The following is a 25,600-nucleotide window of genomic DNA, read 5'->3' on the forward strand; positions in this document are numbered from 1 at the left end:
CCACGGAGGATTTTGCGTTGTGCATTCGACGTGGTCCTGTGCCACCGTTACGCGCGTGCAGAAGGACTCAGCTGTGCCCCAGAGTTCACACGGGGTGGGGGTGTGGGGGACATCTTTAAAGAGCTTACAACTTGACGTTCTCTGTACGATTGTGAAGAACGGGAAAAAATGCTTCCCGTTCTCTCGTTTCTGTTTCGTGCATAGTGCAGAGCTCCCGCTGAGGCAGATGCGCGTGGTGAGAGATTCACGTGTGCCGAGAGCCGGAGTGCACGCGTGTGTGTCTTTGTGGTGCAGTGTGTGTGGAGTGCAGTGTGGAGTGCAGCGGTTAGCGCTACGCTGCACTACGGACCCCGGCGACCCGAGTTGGATTCCCGCTCACGGCCAACACCAGTGACGGTTATCAGAACCGGTGCTGGGCCTCCCCTAGGTCAACTCCGCCTCAAATGAGTACCTGGTTGCGGTTTGTAAACATCGCCACTTGGGAGACAAAGACGGCCGGGAGTAATGTTGGCCACCACCCCCTCGTGTGCCGTGCCGGCCTTCATAGGTGCTCACTAACAGCACTTGCCCCAACAGTCTGTTAAGGCTATACGGGGGATCTGTGTCTTGTGGTGCCATGTGGAGTTGTATCTGCGTGTGTATTGAATGATATTAGCGTGTGCAATGTTGGCTGGGCACACAGAGTGCAGTGCGTAGCAAACGCTGTACGTGGTTGTATGTACGTTAAACTTATTTCGCACCATACGCAGGCAACCGTGCTTATCGCAGTGCTGTGTGTTGTAGTCACTAGAGGAATGGGAAGTACTGGAGTGACTTCTACCGATGTAGCGGCGAGTGCTGGTAGTTCATTAATTATGTGTTTTCAGTTGGTGCTACAAGTATTTAGTAAGTGAGTTTAACACGTAGGCTTTGGCGACAAAATATCCACAACAGAGGCTTTTTGAGTTAGATAGCGTTAAAAATAAGTGTCGTGAAACCCGCCACCTTAGTAAGTTGCGTGCAATAACAAAAGGTTAGTGCCACTCTGGAGAATGTGTACTGAGACTTTAGTTAGTAGCACTGCATGCAGTTATTTATACATACTACCTCGTGTGGGATATACAATTTTGTCCGTGTGCAGAAAGTGTTGTCTTAAGTACCCCTCAATGTATTAGTAAGTGCTCTAGAAGTAAAGTGAGGTTATTCGTCATCGTCGTCGGCATCTTCACTGCAGGATAAAGAGGGCCGCCGTAGGAATCCCTCACGATGCCACCACAACCCACATCGCTTCTTGTGCACGAGCTTCGTCGCATCGTTTCACCTCCGCCGTGGTCGTCCTTTTGGGACCACCTCCTCCTCTCGCTGCCATTCCACAGATTCCAATTCGATAATTGGTTTTTACCCTTCTATCTGGCAACAAAACTGACACTTTTTTACAAGGAGTCATGTTTGCATAGACCACAATACCTGCAGTCATAATGCAAACAAAAAACACACAACTCTGATAATGTATGCACTGTCCTTGAAGTTGATTGGTCCACACCCGAGACAGCTTTCCTTAGAGCCTAGTCTCACATGGTGTTGGACCAGATGACGCCAAAAGGCGCACAACTCAAAGATCAACTTCAAGGACAGTGCATACATTATCAGAGTTATGTTTTTTTTGTTTTCATTATGACTGCAGGTATTGTGGTCTATGCAAACATGACTCTTTTTAAAAAAGGTGTCAGTTTTGTTGGCAGATAGACGGGTAAATAACCAATTATCATATTTTTTACTGGCAAATGAGGTTCCAATGGAGATTCCAATTCGTCACCCTGCCACGAACGTCGCCCCTTTGGTCACTTTTCCTAACGGTCGTTACGATGTCTTTAAATGTGCACTTGCTTGCTAATCCACGTGTTCCTCTTCACACATCTATCCAAGCTGCTCTGTGTGTTATTCAACTTCCCTTCGATTTTCTTCGTCAACGTATCTGGTCCATTTGTCTCTCACCGATTAAAAATCTACTTTTTTCGGCACACTAGCATGTTACTTTTCATGATCAAGATGGGTCGTACTTTCTCCAATTATGTTTGTGCCTTAATTCCACCCATCAATTAAAAAAAACTGATATCTCTGCTCATCGCGCATCTCCGTACCCAACTCCTCCTCTTGTGCCTCGTGTTATTCGTATCGTCTCAGCGTTGTGGGATGCACATGATTACATCTTTGCGTGGTACTGAGTGTTGCGTGCGTGGTAGCGAGTGTTGAGGAGTGCTTCGTGTCTCGCTCTGCAGTGTGTGCGATGCGCAGTCGGTCGTTTACAAGTACCCCGTATCCTTGAAGTGAGCCATTGGTGTAAACTATGGTAAGGCCTACTGAGCTATGTAGCTCTTTTTCAGAAGCGACCTAGCCCAAAATGACAGCTCAGCGAAGCGGCTTACCGCGTGGAAATTTATAGCAGCCAAATACTCTAAACGCGCGTTGATTCTACATGTGGAGAGAAAACCGGAGGACCCAGAGAAAAGAACACGCACACTCCCAATATACAACAGGCGTCCGGCTCGGCATAAAACCCACGACCTCCTGTGTACCAGGGGAGGTAGTTAACATCTCGCCACCGTGACGCCACCGTGGTATGAAGCGACAGCAAATGCACCAGTGCCCGCTCTGCGAGTGACAACGGCCAGCTCCGAGCGACGGCTACATGGGCGTGGAGCCCCCCCTCCCCTCCTGCTTCTTCGCCTTCGAGCCTCCGCCGCCCCTGCGGAGAGAGCAGAGGCGCCACAGGAACGCGCCGCACGCCAGCGCGCCCGCCAGCGCCACGGCGAAGAGCGAGTACAGCGCGACCGCCGCGTCGTCTGCGCTCATCTCTGCACCCATGAAGAGCACGTGGCCGGGCTGCGGGATGCTCTCGAGAGTCGCGCCCGGCTTGGGAGACGACGTCGGACGTTCTGTGGTCGTCACTGCGGGAAGCGGACACGTCTCCGTGGTGTCATCGTTGACACATTGGACTTGCAATCCATAGGTCACCAATTCCATCTTCCAGTGCGGCAGTTGAAGTAATGGGGCAAGTTTCTTAAATCCCCCCCAACTCTGTCTACCCATGTAGTACCAATGGGTACATCACGGTAGTTTTAATCAGCACGTCACGTGCGCTGGAATAAAGCGTGGGTAATAGCACCTCATCCCGTGACATCTGGCCAACCCACACTCGAGTAGGCTAAATACTTTTCAGAGAGGCTGTCCAGAGCTCCCTCTAGCGGAAGCCCTTCGCCAGCAGTGGCAACAGCAAGCAATTTCAGCGCTGCACCTTTACCACAATATTAACCATCACAAATCGAAATGCAGTAAAAACATACATGATTGTAACCCGATAAATTACCTGAACATTGCATGAACTACAATTATGGTCAGGGTCAGGCTCATGAGAGGTCAGGTACTCTGGTAGGTTGGATTAGTTGGAATTACAGACCTACAATGGCCAGACATGTTACACGACCAGTCAGAAGGACTCCTACTGCCAGAGCTGATCTTAAGCGACTGAATGGATAGTTTTTTTTTTCTCCAGCGGACACTTAAATTAAAGAAGGTTCCCTCTCGTGCCCTTGCTGGGTCACCCTACACATCCCGTGTCGCCCCTACCTTGGGGCAGAGCGCAGGGAGGGAGCGGCTGGTCGGGGTCCGGGAATCCATTGCAGCTGATGAGCGAACGGAGGAAGGCGGCCGAGGCCTTGGGCACGCGCGTGCGCTCGGGCACTGTGGTGTCCACGTGGTAGAGGCCGAAGCGCTCCTGGTATCCTTCCGTCCACTCGAAGTTGTCCATCAGCGACCAGGCCGTGTACCCTCGTACGTCCACGCGGTCCAGCGTGACGGCTGCGCCAGCAGCGGCCGCAAGCGGTGGGTGCAGGTGTTGTAAATCAATTGCAGTGCACAATTCAGTCCAATAACGATGGGGTCTACCATTTGCTTGGTGTGTGTGTGTTGGGCTTCTTTTGCGCCGTGTGTAGCCAACCGCGTATATAGGATTTGGTTCTTATATATAATTAATGTACAGCGTTTTGAGATGCTGTTGGCACGAATGACGCTATATAATATGAAAGTTTTATTTTTTATTCACTGATTGGTGTACTTCCAACGAGAGGTAGTTTACGTATGAGTTCCACCATCTATCAACCGATATTGAAACACCAGATAACCAATACAATCATTTAGAAGTTCCCCAGTTGCTTTGAGGAATGCTGTGGTTCATTACCGGGGTTCAATTAACCCCATCGCTTGGGATCTCCACGATCTATAACACAGCCACAGACAAGTCCAGCTGTGGAGAGCACTCACGCAGAACAAGTTATAATTTAATTTATTTTATGATTACGCGTGTTTACCCAGGAAAGCCCAAGACTCTATTTCAGGAGGGTCCTGATAGGTTTTCGCAAGTAGGCCGCGCAACGTTGTGTGTGTATGTACGACATGTTGAACTTCTTTCGCACCGTACTGTAGCCAACCGTGGTAATCGGACTGTGCAGGTGAAGGACAACGAACTAAAGGGCAAAAATCGTCATCAGGTGGGACAACCACAGCAAGAAAAAACTACGTCAGCAGTTTTTTCTTGCTATTTTATGAAAACTACTTCAGCAGTTTTTTCTTGCTGTGGTTGTCCCACCTGATGACGATTGCTTGTGTTGCGATCGAAATGTCGTGATCTATTATTTTTCTACCTACGTGACTTAACTGAAATAACCAAAGAGTATAAAGACACAAAATCATGTTGCTGTGTGTAATCCCAAATTAGTTAATTTGCATTTAAAAAAATCCAGCAATGGAATATTTGGCCAATACCAGTTACGTTGTAAGTATTCTCAGCTATGGGAGGAAACTGGAGATCGTGGAGGAATCCCATGCGGACCAGGGAGAGAACACACAAAGTCCACACAAAAGGCACGCGATTTGGGACTCATACCCTGGCCCTTCTTGCTGCGAGTTATAAGTCTTCCCATTGAGCCAACTCAATCATCAACATCATCAGCAGTTGTGGCCATGGGCGATGCGCTACCTTTGAGCACCTCGTTGATGTAGGTGCGGTAGTATCGGATCCTCCACGTGTCGTTGAGATCCAGGCTCCCACGCTCGGAGACCCCGTTCTCCGTGATGTACACGGGCGGGTGTCCGTACTCGCTCCCGATGAACGCGAGCAGCCTCCGCAGACCCCACGGCACCACGCGTAACCAGCCCGAGCCGGACACTGGCCACGAGCGGTGTGACTCGACGCCCACCCCTCTGCACTGCACGGACGAGCAAAGCGCAGCGGTTATGTCTTTGGTGCACTTCGAGGTACACGCGGAGTCCACTCTGTGGCATTACCTTGCCTTAAAGGTGATGTCCTGCTGGTCACCTGTGGAAAAGAGCTTCATAGCTCGTCGGATTCCTCCAGTATAAATGGATATTCTCATTCTGATTAAAGTAGGTGGAAGAGTGCGAAACTCAGGAGCTACTACAGTGGTGTAATGGTCAGCACGCTTGAAGTACAATCCAGATATCCCTGGGGCGATGTGATCTCCCGGCATGGCAGTGGAGACAATGGGGCAAGTTTATTCAATCCCCCCCCGCCCCCACCACCGTCGCCTTATCCCTGACGTAGTAGCGCCCCTGCTGCACAGCCTGCTTGCCAGAGGTCGCAACCGGGTACCCGATACCCGTACCCTACCCGATACCCGGCTACCCGTACCCGGCCGGATACGGGTACCCATTTGCGACCCTGGTGTGGCCGGGTACGGGTATGGGTAAGGAATCAAAACCCGTTTGCGACCTCTGCTGCTTGCTCAGGGCTGCAACAACAGTCGCAGCCACCATTCACCGCTCAGCGGCGGCGACGTCACCGCAGCGCTTGTGCCAGGCTAGGTGCACTCCGAAAGCCACGCGAAGTGTGGGTGTTTTGGGTTAACTGCCCGAGGTGACCGACAGATGCGCCACCTGTGCTCCCCACTCTACCAACTTGCTGCCTCATTCTGGAGGGGTGCACGCACGCCGGCACGCACACCTGTCCGCGTCGTACGACTCCTCGGAGTCCGCGTAGGCGCGAGGGAAGGCCAACACCGACGTGTAGTGGTTTAGGCCGAAGAAGTCGTGAGTTCCACGCAGCGAGGCCTTCTGTTCATCCGTGAACTGTGGCAGCCTTTGGGGCGTGGGGACAAAAGGACACGGGTTGGGTGGCCACCTCAACGACACAAACAAAAGAGCAGCATGTATTACGGCGAAGAAGAATATCTGAGAAGGCCGAACACGGAAAGGACTGTAGGACCTGTACCTGTACATTACGCTTCTTTTAATGCCTCGGGAAGACTGAGAGATCCCATGAGAGATACTTCCTCGTAAAATCAGCACAAGGACAGTGGATTTACTGGAGAGTTTTGGGGTCTACGTGGGCTCAAAGCCAACGTCTTGTTTAATGTTCCGCTTGATTTCTTGTAAATTATGTTTTGATAATTTCATTAAGTGGACACTGCATTGATTTGTGGCCCAGGCCTCCTCTGAACAATGGACGTTCGGTCCAAGCAGCCTCTCACCAATTGTGAATAAAAGCTACGTACAAATATCGTACCGAACTTTTCCTAAGCATCGCGTCGATGAAGATGGACAATTATTGAGGCCGTTATTTTTTGACCAAGCTGACGACTGTTAATGTGTTGACAGGTGGTAGATGTTTTGTGTCGTGGTCCCATGAGTAAGATGCCACATGGTGGCATGTATTGCTTTGTAAAGATGTTGTGTTGTGGTGGATGTTCTATAGGAATATGGTATCGAGAAATTGTAATTTGCCACGTAGGGACCCAGCTAGAAAAGCAGTGGCCCCCTTCCTCACTATAACCGGTCCCATCTGTTGCCCCCACACCCTCACACATCGCCGCTACTTTCCGCTCAATCTGCTCCACGGCCATGCTGGTCGGGAAGGTGGTGTATGAGGCTGGGTGTGCAGGACAGACGTATGTAGTCTTCTCATCATCAACTATAATCTATTCACTTCCGCATGAAGACCCCATCGTGCCATCGAAATCCCTCATGGCACTGGGATACCGACTGTCCATCTTGCTCAAGATGGACAGTATGTTGAACTTCTTTCACACCGTACATAGCCAACCGTGCTAATCGGAGGTGCAAGTGACCTCCTTTGGCTGAATTTCCACTACCAGAGTCGTCCATTGGCAATCGTGCCTTCTAGCGACGTGCCCTCCTGCCCACACCCACTTCCTTTCCTTAACAGTCAATGCGATGCCTCTAATTCACTGTTGTTCTCTCAATTCGCATAGTCCAGTCGCACAGTCAACGGACGTTCATAGTTGATGCATCGTGCAATCGTGGGTGTTGATCGGAGACGTGGCACTCGGTGTTGACTGTCGATGTGTAGCGAGCGCCGTGTTGCAATGCGGAGAAGCCGGTGCGAGGATCCCTGACAGGGCTACCTCGACTCAGGGAGGCCCTGTTGCATGCTCCGGTTTGCAACCGCCCACTTCATCACGTCCGGGTAGTCGCCCGTCTTGAAGATCGGGTGCGCGAACCATCCCAGGAAAAACTGTGACAGGGCAACAGCGGGCAGCCGGTTTGTCCCACGCGGTACAATCTCGTGCGGTTTCACTCGACCAGAGGAAACTGTACAAGGGGCAATGAGTATACACCTGCGACAGGGAAGCTCACAGTAGTGCAACTCTTTAAACCACCACTGCAATAGACAGGAAGTATTAAAGGACTCTGTTGACGGTGGTGCAGTAACACGATTGTTTTAAAGCATCGAGATTGCCGGTCGAAGTTTTCTGTCCTGTTAAGCGAGTTACTCTGCCTTATTTTAGCTCTGAAGGAAGCCCGTTGCCCAGATTAAGTCCAAGTCTAAAATGCCCGTGTTGATGTGCAGTTCGTGACAAAAGTAAAACAAACAACATTCGGTTTTCAAATGTATGAAATGTAATGAAAAGAGCGATATTTTTTTTTACTCTGCACAATTTTCATAATTCTATTTTACCGCACGTAAGTGATTCAGAAGGTAAATGTTTTGTCTATTTAAAAAAAACACACCTTGTAACATCAAACGCCTGTTTCATGCGCCTCCAGAACATGTAGAACATTTGGAATCAACATCACACGTTGAGAGTTTTTGGCTGCAATACATTTCCACACGATTAGCTACATCGTTGGGCTACCATTTGTGGTCAAGTCGCTTCTAAAAAAGAGCTACATAGCTCAGTGGGCCTTTCCTGGTAAAATACAAAATATCTTAGTTTAGTTTTAGTTCATATACTTTGACATGTTCCAACCAGCGGCTCACAATGGAGGCTCTCTCCCCCATCTCTATCTCTCGCTCTTCCACTCTGCCTGCCTTATGTCCCCACCAGGACCCACCCACCCCGCGCCGAGCCCCCCGCAGCCTCGATCCTCCCGGGGGGGGGCCACGACTCACCTGCAGGTACGTGTTGGCGGCCTTGACGTCCGCGTGCGAGTTGGGGTTGCGCGGCTCGGCCCAGTCCGAGTTGAGGGTGATGGAGATGAGGCCTCCTTGCTGGGCGCGGAACTCGCGGTCGTACACGTGCCAGGCGGCCGCGTGGGCCAGCAGCAGCGTGTGGCCGGCGCGGTACTGCCCGCGGCCCGAGTCCGCCACGCCTGGCGCGTGTGTGAGTGGCCGCGCGCGAGAGAAGTTGGCATCGACAAGGCTCTGCTAGACGTTGCGTATCGCGGTTGCGCACGTACATGTGTAATGCATTGTGGGGGTTCGGTTGTTTTGCAAACTGCCACTGTATCCTCTCCGGTCGTCAAGAAACTTCAGCTGCAATAAGTGTATATATAGAAAGAGAGAGGCTGAGATGAGATATGAAATCACGAAGACCAATTGCACACCCACAGCGGCAGAATGTATGTATCAAGTACTCTTTACTTGATACAGCAAGCGTGCTGTGACGGTTCCACCTGAAGACGGAAGCTTGTGTTGCCTCTGAAACGTCGTGATTTTTTATTGTACTTTAATTAATTTTGTTTGTACCTACGTGACTTTACCGAAAAAACCTAAGAGTATGAATCCTTGCAGTCACGAAAGCTTCAAATCTAGAAAGAATGTATGTATGTTGAACTTCTTTCACACTGTATGTAGCCAACCATGCTAATCAGCTTCCCAGCAATGGCTGTAATTCGCAGGCTGGATCAAGGTTTGCCTGAGACCCTGTTGGACTTTCATCTTATCTTTACTAGATAGCAAAGGCAAAAAGCAAGCCATTACCCATTACCTGAGTCCATGAAGCAACAGGGTTCACAAATGGGTCAATTGTAACATTCCCAAAGGCTTGTCGGAGAGAGCTTGCAATGTGTAGATGGAATGAGGTCCAAAGTGGCCATCACCTTGATCCACACGAAAAGCCGCGACCAGGGGATGCCACCACAGTGCTTGCGGCAAGGCAAGGCACATTTTGAGGCCACGTGAAGTTTCAAATGCTCGCTGGCAAGACGCCACTGGGCAGACCCAGGTGTTTATGGGTTGACTGAGATGCATGGCAGATTCACCACCCAACCTTCTGTGGAATACAACTATGCTCACCTCCGATTAGCACGGTTGGCTGCGTACAGTGAGAAAGAAGTCCAACAGCGTAGATACAAACGCACGCACTCACCGGGAGGGTGGGACCCATACCCGTGACCAAGCAGGGCCACGATCCACGGCTCGTTGAAGGTGAGCCAGAATTGCACGCGCGAGCCGAACAGCTGGAAGCACTTCCGCGCGTAGTTGGCAAAGAGTTCGACCAAGCGCTCATCGCGCCAGCCGCCCATTGCCTGTAGCGCTGACGGCAGGTCCCAGTGGTACAGCGTCACCTGCAGGGGTGGCAGGGCCAAAAGGAGATGGCTCACACGAGCCTGGCGGGAAGTCTGAAGCCTCAAGCAACTTGCACTTTAATAAATACCTCAATTACTTTAGGTGGCCTCTCGAAAACTCTCTCTCGTGGAGGCCCTCCCATCAGCAGTGGTGTGAACAAGCAAGCGTCCTACTCGAATTGTAAACGGTGTGGGTTTACTCTCCAATGCACTGTGCTGAACTAGTAACCAATTGGCATGTTTTGTTTACGTGACAAGCCTTACTAATTAGCTGTGTCAGGTGGTGGTGAAAGCGGACGTGTTAAAGCAATTGAGGATTTGCACCTTTATTTTTTTTACTCTAATTATAGTAGTAAAAGACGTGCGAACAACACTCCAAGTAAAGCCAAGTTGTCTCCACGCTTACCAGAGCAATGGCAATTGTTTATCTCTGTTGGTGTTTCTAAGCATTTGTTTAGTCGGGACTGGTCTATGAGTAGCATGAACCACTGTTGATGAGCCACGCAAATTTTCCCATTTTATTGACCCCAGAAGAATAATGGTTCAAGGCATCCGCTGTCTGGGATTAAGCTCACAGCCTTCCCATTGTGAAAGACGTTCTTCAACCACAGCACCATCCTGGCGAAGCCATTTTGGGCCTGCAGTCAGATAATCAAATTAAACCTCTTACATTAGTCGCGTGAAACTGAAATAAAAACCCAATGCAGGGCTTGTCACCCTGTTTAACAAGGGCCCTGACTCTAAACTGGCATCACGGTGTTTTACATTCTTTCTCTTCGGCCTGTGCTGACACATTCGACAGACAACGAGCGAACGAGTGCTTCGCAGCAGTTCGTTTGCGTTGCGCGTGGCAAAACTGGCAGCACGCTCACCTGCGGCTTTATGCCCGCCCTGAGCAGGCCATCGATGAGGTCGCTGTAATACTGCACGGCGGCGGGGTTGACATAAGAGTCGGTGCCGTCGGGCAGCAGGCGTGGCCACGACAGCGAGAAGCGGTAGTGCGAGACGCCCAGGGCTCGCAGCGCCTCCACGTCCTGCGGCCACAGGCGGTAGCTGTCGCACGCCTCGTCGCCGGTGTCCCCGCCCGCCACCCGTCCGGGCGAGTGCGCAAACTCGTCCCAAATGCTCAGGCCCTTGCCGTCCGATTGCCAGGCCCCTTCGATCTGCCACAGGGACCGGGGGGGGGGGGGGAAAGCCCGGGCGAGCGGTCGGAGGAGAGGGACGCGGAGGCCATTGCCGCGAGCTGGCCCCGCAAGTGCACGAGTCCGGGAAAAAAAAAGAAAAAGGGAAAAAAAACCCGAGCGAGATCGAGAGCAGAGTGCCGCACCTGGTACGAGGAAGTGGCGGAGCTCCACGCAAATCCCTGGGGGAAGTGGCCGTAGAACGGCCGGTCTCGCTCCGGCATGGGGAAGCCGTTTGCGTGCAAGATGGCCGCGTACACGTGTGCCGAGCGCTTCGGGGTGCGCGGCCGAGACGGGTGCGAGAAGTCCACGTGGTGCATGCCAAACCGCATGCTGTAGCCGCTGGCCCACTCGAAGTTGTCCATGAGCGACCACGCGGTGTAGCCCCGCAGGTCCACGCCGTCCACCGTCGAAGCTGTGGTGTGGGCGGGTGCAGAGAGGTGCGCATTCGCGTGCGTGTAAGCGCAGACGTAGCGGGTGTTACTGACTTTAGAAAAAGTGGACTTTTAAAGCACGTGTCATCGGTACTTAAAAAATTAATTGCGGGCATTTCAGATGCACTGAAATGTTCTCGGTGGTACAACCACACAATTCGAGGGAGCTAATGAAAAGTATAGACAGATTGTGAATTCAAGTGACTGTTCGCAATTGAGATCTGAGAGTAGTAAGCAGTTGAAATTGACCTCGCACATGTTTTTGGGTTGTACTGCGTATTGTCCAGCATGATGTCTGACATTATGCTCCACGTGCTTAGTGCTTTTTCAGAAACAAAAATTTCAGAGCCTGAGCAAACCCAAAACAACGAGAGCTACAGCGCAACCACGAAAACCTACAAGTACAGGAGATTAAATTATACTGAAAAAATATTTATAATAGGAAAACAGAAGCAGGTAAGAGGTTCCAGTGTTCAGTGGCATGGAAAGTGAAGGGTGGGTGGAGCGGTTTGTGCACCGCTGCTGGCACCGGTGCGGCCTCACCCTTGAGCGCCTCGTTGATGTACGTCTCGTAAAACTGGATGCGGTCGGGGTCATCCTTGCCGGACAGGTACTCAGAGGCCACGCCGTTCTCGGTGATGTAGACGGGCAGGGGGCCGTACTCGGCGGCCACCCAACCCAGCAGGCGCCGCATGCCCCACGCCACCGGGCGCAGCCACTCGGCGGCCGAGCTGGGCCACGACGGGTCGGTCTCCTCGTGCGAGTCGCGGTCGTGCTCGTAGCTCGGCGGGTCAAAGGGGCGCATGGCGTGGCTCACGAGGCGCGTGGTGTAGCCGTTGATGCAGAAGACGTCGGCCGAGCCCTGGATGAGCCGCCGCTCGTCGTCGGTGAAGGAGGGCAGCCGCGACTCATTGAGGCCCAGCAGGGCGCTCTTGTTGCCCACCTGCCACCTGCGTGGTGCGTGCGTTGGTTGGGAAACACAACTAAATTAACAGCGCCTGTAGATAAGTATCTTGTGAATTATAAAAGCAAATAAATATTTTAAAATGAAAAAAAATATTGAAAGACCAGAGCTTAATTTCAGGGCTTTGGTTGCTCAATGGCCCTCGAAAAATATCCCATGGCAAATTATGGCCCTCGTAAAAGATCACGAGACAGAGAAACGCGTGGCGAGCGAGACGTGACGCGAATCTCACTTGAGGGAGTCTGGGTAGTCTCCGTTCTTGAAGATGGGGTGCGCGAACCACCCCACGATGGACTGCAGGAATCTGTCGGCGGCCGCGACGTCTCGAAGGTCCGCGGGATTCTTGGGCTCTGCCCACTCGGTGCTCAGCGTGATGGACACCACCCCCCGCTGCTCGCGCCGGTAGCGCGACTCGTAGTTGCGGTAGGCGCGGGCGTGCGCCTTGATGATGGTGTGCGCCACGCGGTAGGGCGCGTAGCCGGGGTCCCAGATGCCGGGCGCGAACGAGCCGACCCCGTAGCCCAGCCAGGAGACCACGTACGGCTCGTTGAAGGTGATCCAGAACTTTACGCGGTCCCCCCACTGCGCGAAGCAGAAGTCCGCGTAGTCGTGGAACAGCTCGACCAGGGACTCGTTCTGCCAGCCGCCGATGTCCTGCAGCGCTTGCGGCAGGTCCCAGTGGTAGAGGGTGACCACGGGCGAGATGCCGGCGTCCAGCAGGGCGTCGATGAGCTCGCCGTAGTAGCGAACGCCGGCCGAGTTGAGGCTGCCGAGCCGGCCCGTGGGGAAGACGCGGGGCCACGACACGGAGAAGCGGTAGTGCGTCACGCGCAGCGCCCGCAGCATGTACACGTCGGCGGCGATCTTGTGGTAGCTGTCGCATGCCACGTCGCCCGTGTCGCCGTTGTCAATGTTGCCCGGCCGGTGCGCGAAGTCGTCCCAGATGCTGGGGCCCTTGCCGTCCGCGTCCCAGGCGCCCTCCACCTGCGCGCGTGTCCGTGCGCAAAATCAAGTGTGGTGTTTGTTTGTTTTTCGACCGTGAATGTACTTTGGATAGACCCTCCTGAAAAAAAGAGGCCTACAACTCAGTGTGGCTCTCCCTGATAAATTAGTTAAAACCAAAATATATTATCATTATACATACCGGTGGAGAAGAGCAACTATGGTTTTATCTCGTTAGAGCAGACACGTTTTTAGTTTTGCCTTGACTCTGGTAGCAATTGTCCCACCCAACATCATTATCTGACTACATAGGTTTACGCAGTTGTGCTGTCTGGCTTTCTGATGTGTATTCAATTTGCAAATTTAACAGGTAGGATGTCGCGACCAATATTATTCATAATAAAGATTTTTTGGTTAGATCACGTAAATATAAAATGTGTCGTCAACCCACCTTCACCCGACACAGCCAATTTGTAAGGTTTGTCACGTGAACAAAACGTATCAATTTGCCATTACTTCATCACGTGGATCTGATGGAAAATAAACCCACAACATTTATAATCGAGTATGACGTGATTACAACCAGCTTCATCGGGCGATTTTCCATAATTCTAGATTTGAAGCTTTCGTGACTGCAAGGATTCATACGCTTTGGTTTTTTTGGTAAAGTGACGTAGGTACTAAGTTAAATAAATGAAGAAAATGAGTTGTTTTCATTTCATTTATTTTATTTTTTACCTACGTGATGTGCCATAACTCTGAATTCATAATTTTATATTTACGCAACCTAACCCATGATGAACTTGTAAAGTTATCCAGTGCGTTGCTCGGCGTTGATGTCAGATGATGTTGGTCTCTAGTTTTTAGTTTTTCTGGAGCTTCCTCGTGCCAAACAGCACGGCGGTACAACCGAAGCACACCCCCCCCCCCCCCTCTGTCGCACCTGGTAGGATGACGTGGCTGCACTCCAGGTAAATTCGGACGGGAACACTCCGTACACGAACTCGTCTCTCTCAGCCACGGTCTGGCCAGAGAAGCGGCTCCATATGTCCTCGCTGGCCTTGGAGGGGACGCGCGAGGCGGGCATGGGAGGGCGGCTCCTGTCCAGGCCACTTGGAGCTGAGAGTGAACCCTGTTCAGCCGCACCGGCAGCACCAGCGGTGACACTAGTCACTGGCGGAGAATCCGACGAGACATTTCCCCCAGACACTCACAGCCCTAGCCCTTCATGATAGAGACGTCCCCTAGATAATTAGTCCCTCTTATGCACGGAGACGTCCCCATACGGAGTGTCCTACCAATTCACTGAGACATGCTCAGATGATGATAGTCTGCCCTATTTGTAAGGAGTAATTCAAAATTGAAGTCTCTGCTACTCACAAAGAAAGATCGCGTAGATAATTATGATCCTCTTGATTCATGGAGACATCTTCAGGTATAAGCCCGCAACACCCATGCCACTCCTAATTAATGGAGACATTCCTTATTAATTAAATAGGAGACATCTCAGATACACCATTGGAACCTCATTTGCCAGAAGAAAAAATATGATAATTGGTTTTTTACCCTTTTATCTGGCAACAAAACCGACACCTTTTTGGCGTGCGCCTTTTGGCGTCATCTGGTCCAACACCATGTGAGACTAGGCTCTTAGGAAAGATGTCTCGGGTGTGGACCAATCAACTTCAAGGACAGTGCATACATTATCAGAGTTATGTTTTTTGTTTGCATTATGACTGCAAGTATTGTGGTCTATGCAAACATGACTCCTTGTAAAAAAAAAAGTGTCAGTTTTGTTGCCAGATAAAAGGGTAAAAAACCAATTATCACATCTCAGACACACTCAAATTCCTCCTTGTTCAGGTGAGAGTCGTCCCCCAGACAATTTTGGTTCCTCCACTTTCATGACGAGACAACCCTGGAGACAGTTACCTGTGCACTAAGACACTCACAATCCCACCTGTACACAAGGAGAGGAGACGTGCACTTCCACGCACCCACCCTGTGAAGAATGTGCCATGTTAACCAACAAGCCGCACTGCTGATGAGACTCGGAAAGTCAAAACCGATTCAGAATTTTCTGCGTCAATAAAAGTTCGTGGGAAACATCAGTCCCAAAGGCCCATAGGCTCGTAAAACACAACGTAATTTTATGTTTTACATGGTAAAACAGAGCCTTAGGTATTCAATATTTTAAACGTTTTTTTAAACATTATTTCAAGGTCAAAATGTAGATAGATACTATTTGATTAGATTAGATATCATGGTCATGTATATTTAGAGTGAACATAGCAATGAAATATACTTTTACAAGATAAGTGTGTGTCTAGTTCTCCTGGAACTGGCGTAAAACCATCGTGCACACACCTAGAACAAGGCCCCTTCTATTTCCTTGGCGAGCTCACTTTGTGCACAACTTGGTTCTGATAATGCAGACGATTGTCTTAAATGGGTAGCATTTACTTCAAAGAACAACCCTAAAAATAATGTTCGTGACCAAACAACGAATGTCTATCTGTACGTATTAAGTGATTGGTTTTGGCCAATCCATTACTGGGTGAAGGCCTCTCCCAAAGCCACCTGGCATCGGCCTTGGTCCCGCCACTCGGATGAGCAAGGACAGCTACGTACGGTGCCTAAATAAGTTCAACATGCAACGTAATCATCCACCCGGCACCAGCACACAATTACAATTAGCAAAGCACACAACGGTGGCTAGCATGCCAGTCGTGTAACCACAATATTGCATGCACAATTCTCTCAGCCTTGTATAAACCACCATCTCGGAAGAGCTGAACATGCAGCCACATTACTATTATTTAGGCCACGAGTTTAAAAAGAGTTGAAAAATGTGGCCGTTCCAACGGGCAGCAGTGAAACAGACACAACTGTAGTCCACTTTCACCCTCATTAGAACTCATCAATACAGTACAGTCATTAATGTCCATTGCTGCCCTATGGCTCTATGGAGTCCATGCATGGGGAGGGCTTTACCGTTATACAATGTACTGCATGCATGTGGAACTTCTTTCGCACCGTACATCGCCAACCTTGTTAATCGGAAGTACACTAAGGGGACATTCATTAGCAATTGCTAAAGCAACAATTATTCAAACCAAGAAATTGAATAAATGACCAGAAAACAATCAACACAATATCACACAAAAAAAACACCGAAAAAAATTTGATTAAAAGTTTAGCTGGTAAAATGTATTTAATCATTCGTAAAGTTCAAGCAGTTTGTTGATTTCAAGATAATTCATTTCTTTACAGCAACAATGACAATAACAACATTTAATTGCCTTACATTTCATTGATTTAAAGTTCATTACAATCATTGTAGAACCATCATATCCTCGATTCATTGTCAACAAAAACATTTGATTCGTTTATGTTTTTTTTATTCAGTCTATTGATCATTGTAGCCTTACATCCCACAGGGGATGAAGAGGAGAAAGTTTTAAGAATTAATTGATTTCAAGCAGAAGTAACACGCACTAACTTTAAAAAGCGACTTGATTATTTTTCCAACAGCATATTGTTTTACACAACAATGTCCTTACATCTTGACTTAAAGCTTTCGTGACTGCAGGAATTCATATTCTTTGGGTCTTTCGGTAAAGTCACGTCTTCAGGAAAGACGACCGCTTGTGTTGCGATCGAAACGTCGTAGTTTTTTGTTATTTTATTTGAACCTATCTACGCGACTTTACCGAAAGACCCAAAGAATGTAATGGCCTTACAATAACAACACACAATTTCTCCGCGACAATTACATCCGACTGGCAAAAATATACAACGGATTGCTCCTCAACTCCAACGTGTGAACAAGAGGCCCCATTGGCAAACATAAACTCGCATATAGCTTGACTCCGCGCGGCCAGGGGTGGTCAGTAGTTTGACTAAAATGTAGAACATGAATCTAAATCAACTCTTGAACTGAATCACAACTCATCAAATCACTCTGTCGGTAAATCATTCCACCCCGAACAGGAACAATAAAATATAATTTCACAGCGGTGGACGTCCCGGTGGCTGGGTCTCTGTGGCCAGGGGAGGTCCCAGCGTGTCGCCCCCACTCACCGTGCCCGTGCGCCCCCTGGTCCTCTCGCCCTCTGCAGGAAAGCCGTTGTCGCGGATGACGGCTGCGTAGAAGAGCGCCGACTCCTTGGGTGTTCTGGGCCGATCCAGGTCCTCAAAGTCCACGTGGTGAAGCCCGAAGCGATGGCTGTAGCCCTCCCGCCACTCGAAGTTGTCCATGAGCGACCAGGCGGTGTAGCCACCCAGAGCCACGCCATCCAACTTCACGGCTGCACGTGCCAGGGGTCGCACGTGGAATAAGAATGTCACGTCAATGCATGCACGATTTGTCAATCTGATCTAACCACAATGGTAGTGGAGACGCCAATGATGCCTTCGGCTGTCAAATCTCGCCATTCTTACCTGCCCTTCGCAGTCTTTGTCAAGTGTTGCACTGGATTGTCAGTCTGTATAAGATTAGATCTCATGTATCCAGTGTCGTTGAGTCAAAATCAAAAGTCTTTTCCTACTCGAAAGAGCATTGGTCAGTGATTATTTCCGTAGGAGACCCTGAACTAGCAGTGGAGATTCCACTATTCCACGGAAACGTCAAATCATGATTCATACTTGGCAAGGAATCTTGCGTTTACATGTCATATTAATCCAATGTGCTGGCTATGGTAGCACACACCTTTAACTTCGTGCTTTGAAACCAAACGTCGTTGTGTGGCAGATATTTGTGAAACTGCAACAGCTGAGCCTAGAGATGGCCAGTAGATGGCAGTATGGCAAATGCGTGCATGATTCAGTGATTGCGGATCATTGTTTTCTGACTTTTCAATCATGTCAGGGGTTTCTCTGGTGTTATCGTTTCTGCTCACTTGAGCTGAACAAAAGTCTGAACATTCAGTCAGGCTTTGCACGAAAAATGGCAATTAAATAACAGACCTGAGCGGAAATACCTGAGTTATCACAGTTCTACCAGTGCATTGAGTAATGGAGGTCTGCACACAATGGCGCAGTTGCATTGCGTCCTGATAAGGGCTCATTAGTGTGCACCTTTGAGCGCCTCGTTGATGTACGTGCGGTAGTAGTCGACGCGGTCCGTGTCGTTGACCATGTCGGCCGCGTAGTCGGTGGCCCAGCCGTTCTCGGTGACGATTATGGGCACGGTGGGCCCCACGCGAGCCGAGATGTAGGCGAGGAGACGGCGAAAACCCCAGGGCACGGCGTAAAGCCAAGGGGCGGCGGACTGTGGCCACGCCGGGTCGGTCAGAAGCTCGTAGTCGCCGTCGTTTTCGTAGTTCTCCTCGCAAGGCTTGACCACGTGCTTCACCTGGAATGTGGGATTTGGTCAACTCCTTTTAATACAAAGTCAATTACCGGGTTTGCCGATCACCCGAAGATTATCACGTGGCTTGCAAGCATGTGAAATTGCCAATAGGTGACTTCATTACAATGGGTTGAAATCCTAGTTGAACAAGTTTTAATTGTTTTTATCTGCTTAAATACTTAATGCTTCTTTCGGACGCACTCTTTTGTTGTCACATTCAATGATCGGCGAATCATTTGTTCAATAACGGTTGTTTAAAATTCTAAACGAACATGAAAACAAAAGTAGCGCCTGCCGGCTCAAATGATCAAGGAGTGATGTTGCTCGTCTCCATTGGTCGCGACTGTTTACTTCCCACAAAGCATTACTGATTGTATCAGCCACGAAGGAAATATGAACTGAGTTGACCCCTGACTGCGATTTGAACTCACAGTCTTCCCAGTGTGAGTGGAGACTTGTAACACGACTGGACTCGGGCCAGGTAAAAAACAAATTGGTGAAGAGGAGGAGGGGGGGGAAACGGCAGCGAGTCTCATTCGCAGGGGCACGTGGGCTGACGTGCTCACCAATCTGGTGGTGTAGTGATTGAGGCCGAAGAAGTCAGATGTCCCCTTGATGTACGCCTTCTCCTCGGCTGTGAAGGCCGGCAGGCGACTGGGGCCCTCGCGGCCGCATTCGATATCCTTCTGCTCCACCGCCTTCTTCATCACCTCGGGGTAGTCACCGCTGCCAAAGATGGGCTCCGCAAACCTGCAGTGGGCAAACATGAACCCGCGCCATCGCGTGCGGCCACAACTGGACTCGCCCTCCTGAGCTCACTTTCGCCACAATACCAAGGGCCAGTGGCCTTTAAGCTGCCTTGATGAGACTGGCCAAATTGTACTGGTGTCACAGCAGGACCCATTAAAAACTCGCACTGTGCAAGCTTTGTAACATGTACGACCTTGGACATGGTACAGCTCCGATACATGTGTCTCCAATTCTCATCCAGAGGCATGAACTGTTGAGGGAAATACTGTTAGCGAGCAGATTTGTTTAAGGCGGGACACGAGAGGCTAGTAAGGCTGACATTAACTATATAACATCAGATCAAATGTTTTATGCCATTGGTTGAGGGTATGCATTGTAGGCCCAGTTGGCCTAGCGACAGCCAGGGATATTTTTAGGCAAACTTAACCAGAGGGCAGCCATGGTCATTCACACTGGTGATGTGCATGACCAGGGCATGCGTGATTGGGCAGTGACTGCCACAAACGCACATTCTGATCCAGAAGCAAGCACCACCACTACCAATATCACATTGCCACCACTCGCACAACCACCAGCAACACCAGCAATATCGCCACCACCATCACCAGTACCAAAAGCACCACTATCTCCCCCAGTATCACCACGACTACTGCTGGCAACATCATCAGTATCTCTACTATCAACACAACCACCCGGCACCATGACCCAACCAGCACCACCACTAAGCATCACCGTCACCAGGACCACACACACCTCGACAAACTCTCGACTCCCCTCACCAGCCGAGCAGAAATTCGAGGTAGCGTTCAGCAGCCTCCACATCGGCGGGCAGCGCGGGGTCACGGGGCTCGGCCCAGTCCGAGTTGAGGGTGATGCCCACTTGACCGCCCTGTGCCGCTCGGAAGTTCTTGTCGTAGTCGTGCCACGCGCGCGCGTGCGCTTTGATCATGGTGTGCGCCACGGCGTAGGGCGCCCGGCCCGGCTGCGCAGAGAGCCCGGGAGCATGGTACCTTGCGTGAACGACAACAATGAGAGACTGATTATTATTAGATAACAACAGCGACTGATTATTATTAGATAACAACAGCAACGACGTGATTACTCATACACCCCCCGCAACTTCTCTGGGAGTCAAACTCAGGTGGCCAGGTTTCGTAGCGCGGTGTGATAACCAATGTCACCCACACGCGTTCACACAGAGACGTAGGTTCCCCGCGTAGCCTTTAACAGTGTTGGTGCCAAGTGATGTCAGCGAGTACCTAATAGATACCAACAGGGCACGCGAGCGGGTGAGCGGGCATCACCAGGATTGTCTCGTGCGCTTCGGTTTGCGTTGAGAGCAATGCGTCCCGCACCTCCGATTAGCACGGTTGGCTGCGTACGTTGCAAACGAAGTTGAACACACACACACAATGTCTTCTTGGTTCTTTCGGTAAAGTCACGTAGAATGGAAATAATAAAATAATTCAAATAAAACATGAAATAATTCTCACGACGTTTCTGCCACAACACAAGTAGCCGTCCTCAGGTCTGTCCTCGACAGACCTGTTCTCCACCTGAGGACGGCTACTTGTGCTGTGGCCGAAACGTCGTGAGAATTATTTTATTATGTTTTATTTTTATTATTTTATTATTTCCATTCTACGTGACTTTACCGAAAGAACCAAGAAGATGAATCCCTGCAGTCACGAAAGCTTTAAATCGAAACACATACAATGTGTCTATCGGTCGCGCTTTCGGGCTTTCTTTATACATGGGGTGGTTTGTAAGCGGGAGGGAAGCAGAGAAACCGAGAAAACCCCGCGCTAAAATGAAAGGTGACGTTCAGCATCGCCTTCCCATGGCCACCTTCTCTGCCCCACGCCAACAACAGATGGATCGGGCCACTTGTGGTCGATTTAGCAACAACAAAAGCGAATGAAATTGGCACCTGTGATTGCTCATGGGCGCTTGGTACTGATTATTGTTTGAAGAGGCGGTCAAATAACCTAATGAGATGATGCGTCAATACAGGCAGTAATTACTTAAGCTTCCAGGGGTTCCCATATACTCGTGTGCTGATTGCGTCCAGCTGACATGTACAGTACTTAATCACAAACATCAATGACGATAACAATTCATGTCGAACTTACGTGGCAGGTAAAGCCACGCTGAGTCTCATGACTCCCTCGGAGGGGTTACTGACTCTAGATGTTTAGCCAATTCCCTTTCAATGCCGTATGTTTATTCAGCAGGGCCCGTTACAGTTACAACTTATATGTCGGTGACTCTGCTGCTGCTACGTTGGCAAGGATGCAAACTAAAATGTTATTTTTTTAAAACAAACTCAACACGTCCGTCAGTAACACGTGCAGGCAACGTTTCAAGCAATTCCCCTTTTTCATAGCACACATTATAGCAACAGGTTGGAGTAGCGGGGCAGTGGATTTGCTCGCTGGCTGAGTTCAATCCCCGATCACGGCTAACATCATTGGCGGGTGATATCTGAAGCAGTCCTACCCTATCCCTCGCTAACCCACAACAACCAGCGTGGCGAGGTATGGTCAAGTAACCACCACGGCCGACACGCTAGCAGAGGATTGCCAAAGAGCTGTGAAAGTAAATTTTGACTTAAAACTTTCGTGACCGCAGGAATTCATCATCTTCGGTTCTTTCGGTAAAGTCACGTAGATTAAAAAAAAATAAGCATTTATTTTCTTGACCTTTATTTTTATTATTATTTTTCTTCGATCTACGTGACTTTACCGCAAGAACCAAAGAGCTGTGAAAGTTACTTTATTATAGTTTGCAGTGCTTTAAAATGCAGTGCCCCTGACGTGCTCTTACGCGGCGCTGCTGTCACGTCGTGATGCACACACCCGCTTTCTTCCTGGACATTCCCTCCCTCTAGTGGCTCTCTAGTTGTTACTGTACGCATTCAAAACAACTCAAATCAACCGAGCACGTTGATTTTTGTTGGCAGCCGAACTTTCGCGCTGGCGGTGTTGATCGAAGTAGAAGAAATAAAAAAAAGACTCGATCAGACATGTCTCTGTGTAACGCAAACTAAACACGGCTCAACACTGTAACATCCTTACTCTTTGGTTCTTCGGGTAAATCACGTAGGTATGAAATAAAATAAATCACGACGTTTCGGGCGCAACACAAGCGTCCGTCATCAGGTGGGAAAGCATGGTCTGCTGCTGAGGCAGACTTTTTAAAAGGTTTGAAATGGTTGTAGCCCAAGGGTCATAAAGAAGTGGCCGGGGCTAGTGATGTTAATGTGAGAAATCAGCATGTAACTGTAAGATATGAGAGTGGCCTCCTGGACGAGGGCACGGAAGTGGCTATGTTAATGTGAGAGATTAGCATGTTAATGTAAAATCGAAGAGTGGTGCAATCCATAGGCATGATAGTGCAACCCAAAGGGCATGTGAGCATGAGAGATCTAAGAGATAGGCATAGAGAGAGACGCAGTCGGAAATAACAGCTGACATAGGCAGGTAGGATGGAAACATTACAGTCAGTTAAGACTTTACTTGGTTAATAACGTCAGTTTGTACCCATCCTCTCGGTTGAAGTTGTGTCTGTGTTTATATATCTGGATGGCTTCATGAACACATTTCTGAAGGTAGCCAGCAGGTTTGCAGAGTACCTCCATCTTGTAAAAAATCAATTTCGTGTGAGGCCACAGCTTTAAAACAATGATCAGCAACGGCAGAGGTATTGGTCCTACCGTTTGTGTTGCGACCGAAACGTCGTGATTTATTTTATTTTCCACCTACGTGACTTTACCGAAAGAACCAAAAGAGTATGGATTCCTGCAGTCACGAAAGCTTCAAATCAAGATTGTAACATCCATGACCCATTCAGCATTTTATACACGCAATGTGCTTGCCCAACCCGCGTTATCTACTCGCCGTACTGCAGCGGTTGACATTTTGACCAGTTCTGTTCAGTTCAATTCAGCTCGTTCCATCTGCGTTCGTGTTCATTACACAAACATCATGCTTCGATGGGGGCGGGGGGGGTGTAACGATTCAACTCGGGGGGCGATTCGATGCTATTGTCGAACCAGCCGGGGGGAGGAGGAGGGGTCACTCTCGATTCGATTATAAATAACACTGGTCAACAACAAAAAAACATTTTTTTCTGGCCTGGACTTTTGCAGCTGTTTTAGACTAATTTCAGGGTGCGGATTCCAAATCTGATCTCAGATTTTCTCTATCACATCTCATTTTTATGCTATCGGCATACTCCATTTTAATTTATTTTACCCGAAATTAACTCTGTCACTTATGATTGCAAGTTGTTGCGAGTCAGTGACTGCTTTAGTGTTCAAATATGGTGCTGTATTTTTAGGATAGTGTGTTTATAATATCATTTTATGTAGATATCCACAATTACTTAATATTTTTCTTCTGCAGTTTTTATTGAAAAAGCAATATTTGATATCTCAAAAACCTGATGTGATAGACAAAAACTGATGCCATATTTGGAATCAGCACCCCAAAATTACATTATAACCGTTGGAATACCTTATGCCAGAAAAAGTGTGTTGACCAGTGTAATCTATTCAGTGGTGATGGTCGTTGCACGTACGTATGCTGAACTTACATTACTTCGGCCACAAGTGGCTACAAGAGTCGAACGAGCCCGTGACACACACAGCCCATACGGACGAGAACGCATGAAGTCTATAACACACGCGGAGAATTGGCCTCCGAAGCCTCATCTAGATTCATGGACGCGCATCAAGCAGCATTAACCCAACCACTTCATCGGGATGCAAGACCACCACAGTACAGGTATACTGTATTCGTTTTTTTTGTTGTACCAGGTAAGGCTCACTGAGCTATGTAGATATTTTTTTGCAAAAGCGACCTGGCCATAAATGAATGCTCAACGAAGTGGCTTATCATCACCACGCGGACATTTATATCATCAGCAGCCAAATTCTCTATAAAACACATGATGTAATTCTAAATGTGGACGAGGGGGGGGGGGGAGGGGTAAAACCCCCCCAGAGGACCCGGGCAAAAAAAATCACGCGACCCACGGGGGAAACTCCAAACATCAATGAAGGTGACCCCCGATTCGCCTTAGCGATGACCCCCTTATCCAAACAAACGCAACGCGTCAAAACAACGTGAACCCTTCCATCAAACGACACACGACCGGACGAGCCTGCCACGAGACCACAGCAATCGCTGACCCATTGCCGTGACCGAGCCACGCCACCACCCAGGGCTCGTTGAACGTGATCCAGCGCTTGACGCGGCTGCCGAACTCCCTGAAGCAGAAGGACGCGTAGCCCGCGAACTCCTCCACCATGAGGCTCTCGTTCCTCCACCCGCCGAGCTCCTCCAGGGCCTGGGGCAGGTCCCAGTGGAAGAGCGTGACCACGGGCTCCACGCCGGAATCCAGCAGCGCGTCGATGAGCTCGTTGTAGTAGCGAACCCCAGCGCTGCTCGCCTCGTCCCACCTGGCGCTGCCCCCGCGGGGGAAGAGGCGCGACCATGAGATGGAGAAGCGGTAGGCGCTCAGCCCGAGCCCCCTCGCCAGGTACGCGTCGTAGGGCGCCTTGTGGTAGCTGTCGCACGCCACGTCGCCGCTCTCGTTGTTGTGGACGAAGCCGTCGTGGCTGAAGCGGTCCCAGATGCTCTCGCCTTTGCCGTCCGCGTCCCAGGCGCCCTCCACCTGGTAGGAGGCGGTGGCCGCGCTCCACGCGAAGCCCGCGGGGAAGGTTCCCGTGATGGGCGCGTCTCTCTGCACAGGCAGCTCGGCGTGGAAGCGGCGCCACAGGGGCTCGTAGAGTCCCGCCCGAGGGGACCCCTCTCGAGGGTCTTTGGACTCGAGCGGATCCGTCCCCGTTGGGGTCGGGAGCGACCCCCGAAAGGCAACTTCGACGACGATGATGATGACTGAGGCCGTGGAGAGAGCGCTCATTACGCACGCGAGCAGCAGAACGCGGGCGCTGGCTCGGCTGGCCATGGCCAAGTTCAAGTGGAAAACGGCGACCGAGCCGCCCCTGCTTCGTCGAGACAGCCCAAGGGAATCGCGCGACTTGAAGGAGGCACCTGGGCTCGGGAGGCAAAGCCGGGGCGCTCGCGGGCGCAGGGAGTAAGGGGGTTGCAGCACCGCGCGTGCGTGCGCGCGTTCGAGCAGAGACCGCGCGTAGAGTGGCGTGGCG

General features: G+C 50.1%; 1 protein-coding gene across 1 annotated transcript; it reads right to left on the reverse strand.

The window, feature by feature from the left end:
- Nucleotides 1-1,659: 1,659 nt before the first annotated feature.
- LCT (lactase) lies at nucleotides 1,660-25,600 on the reverse strand. The gene is made up of 17 exons (XM_061557652.1): nucleotides 24,623-25,600; nucleotides 20,208-20,438; nucleotides 19,245-19,428; nucleotides 18,405-18,681; nucleotides 17,409-17,635; nucleotides 14,269-14,457; nucleotides 12,616-13,367; nucleotides 11,963-12,369; nucleotides 11,132-11,400; nucleotides 10,677-10,967; nucleotides 9,606-9,804; nucleotides 8,408-8,607; nucleotides 7,419-7,528; nucleotides 5,999-6,133; nucleotides 5,015-5,238; nucleotides 3,607-3,837; nucleotides 1,660-2,927 (listed from the first exon to the last, which is right to left on the reverse strand). Exons 1-17 carry the CDS (start codon nucleotides 25,399-25,401, stop codon nucleotides 2,665-2,667), a joined length of 4,968 nt encoding a protein of 1,655 aa, XP_061413636.1. The 5' UTR covers nucleotides 25,402-25,600; the 3' UTR covers nucleotides 1,660-2,664.

Source organism: Lethenteron reissneri, chromosome 23 (assembly GCF_015708825.2).
Source record: "Lethenteron reissneri isolate LAM-NWPU_2019-01 chromosome 23, ASM1570882v1, whole genome shotgun sequence".
Taxonomy (NCBI): domain Eukaryota; kingdom Metazoa; phylum Chordata; class Hyperoartia; order Petromyzontiformes; family Petromyzontidae; genus Lethenteron; species Lethenteron reissneri.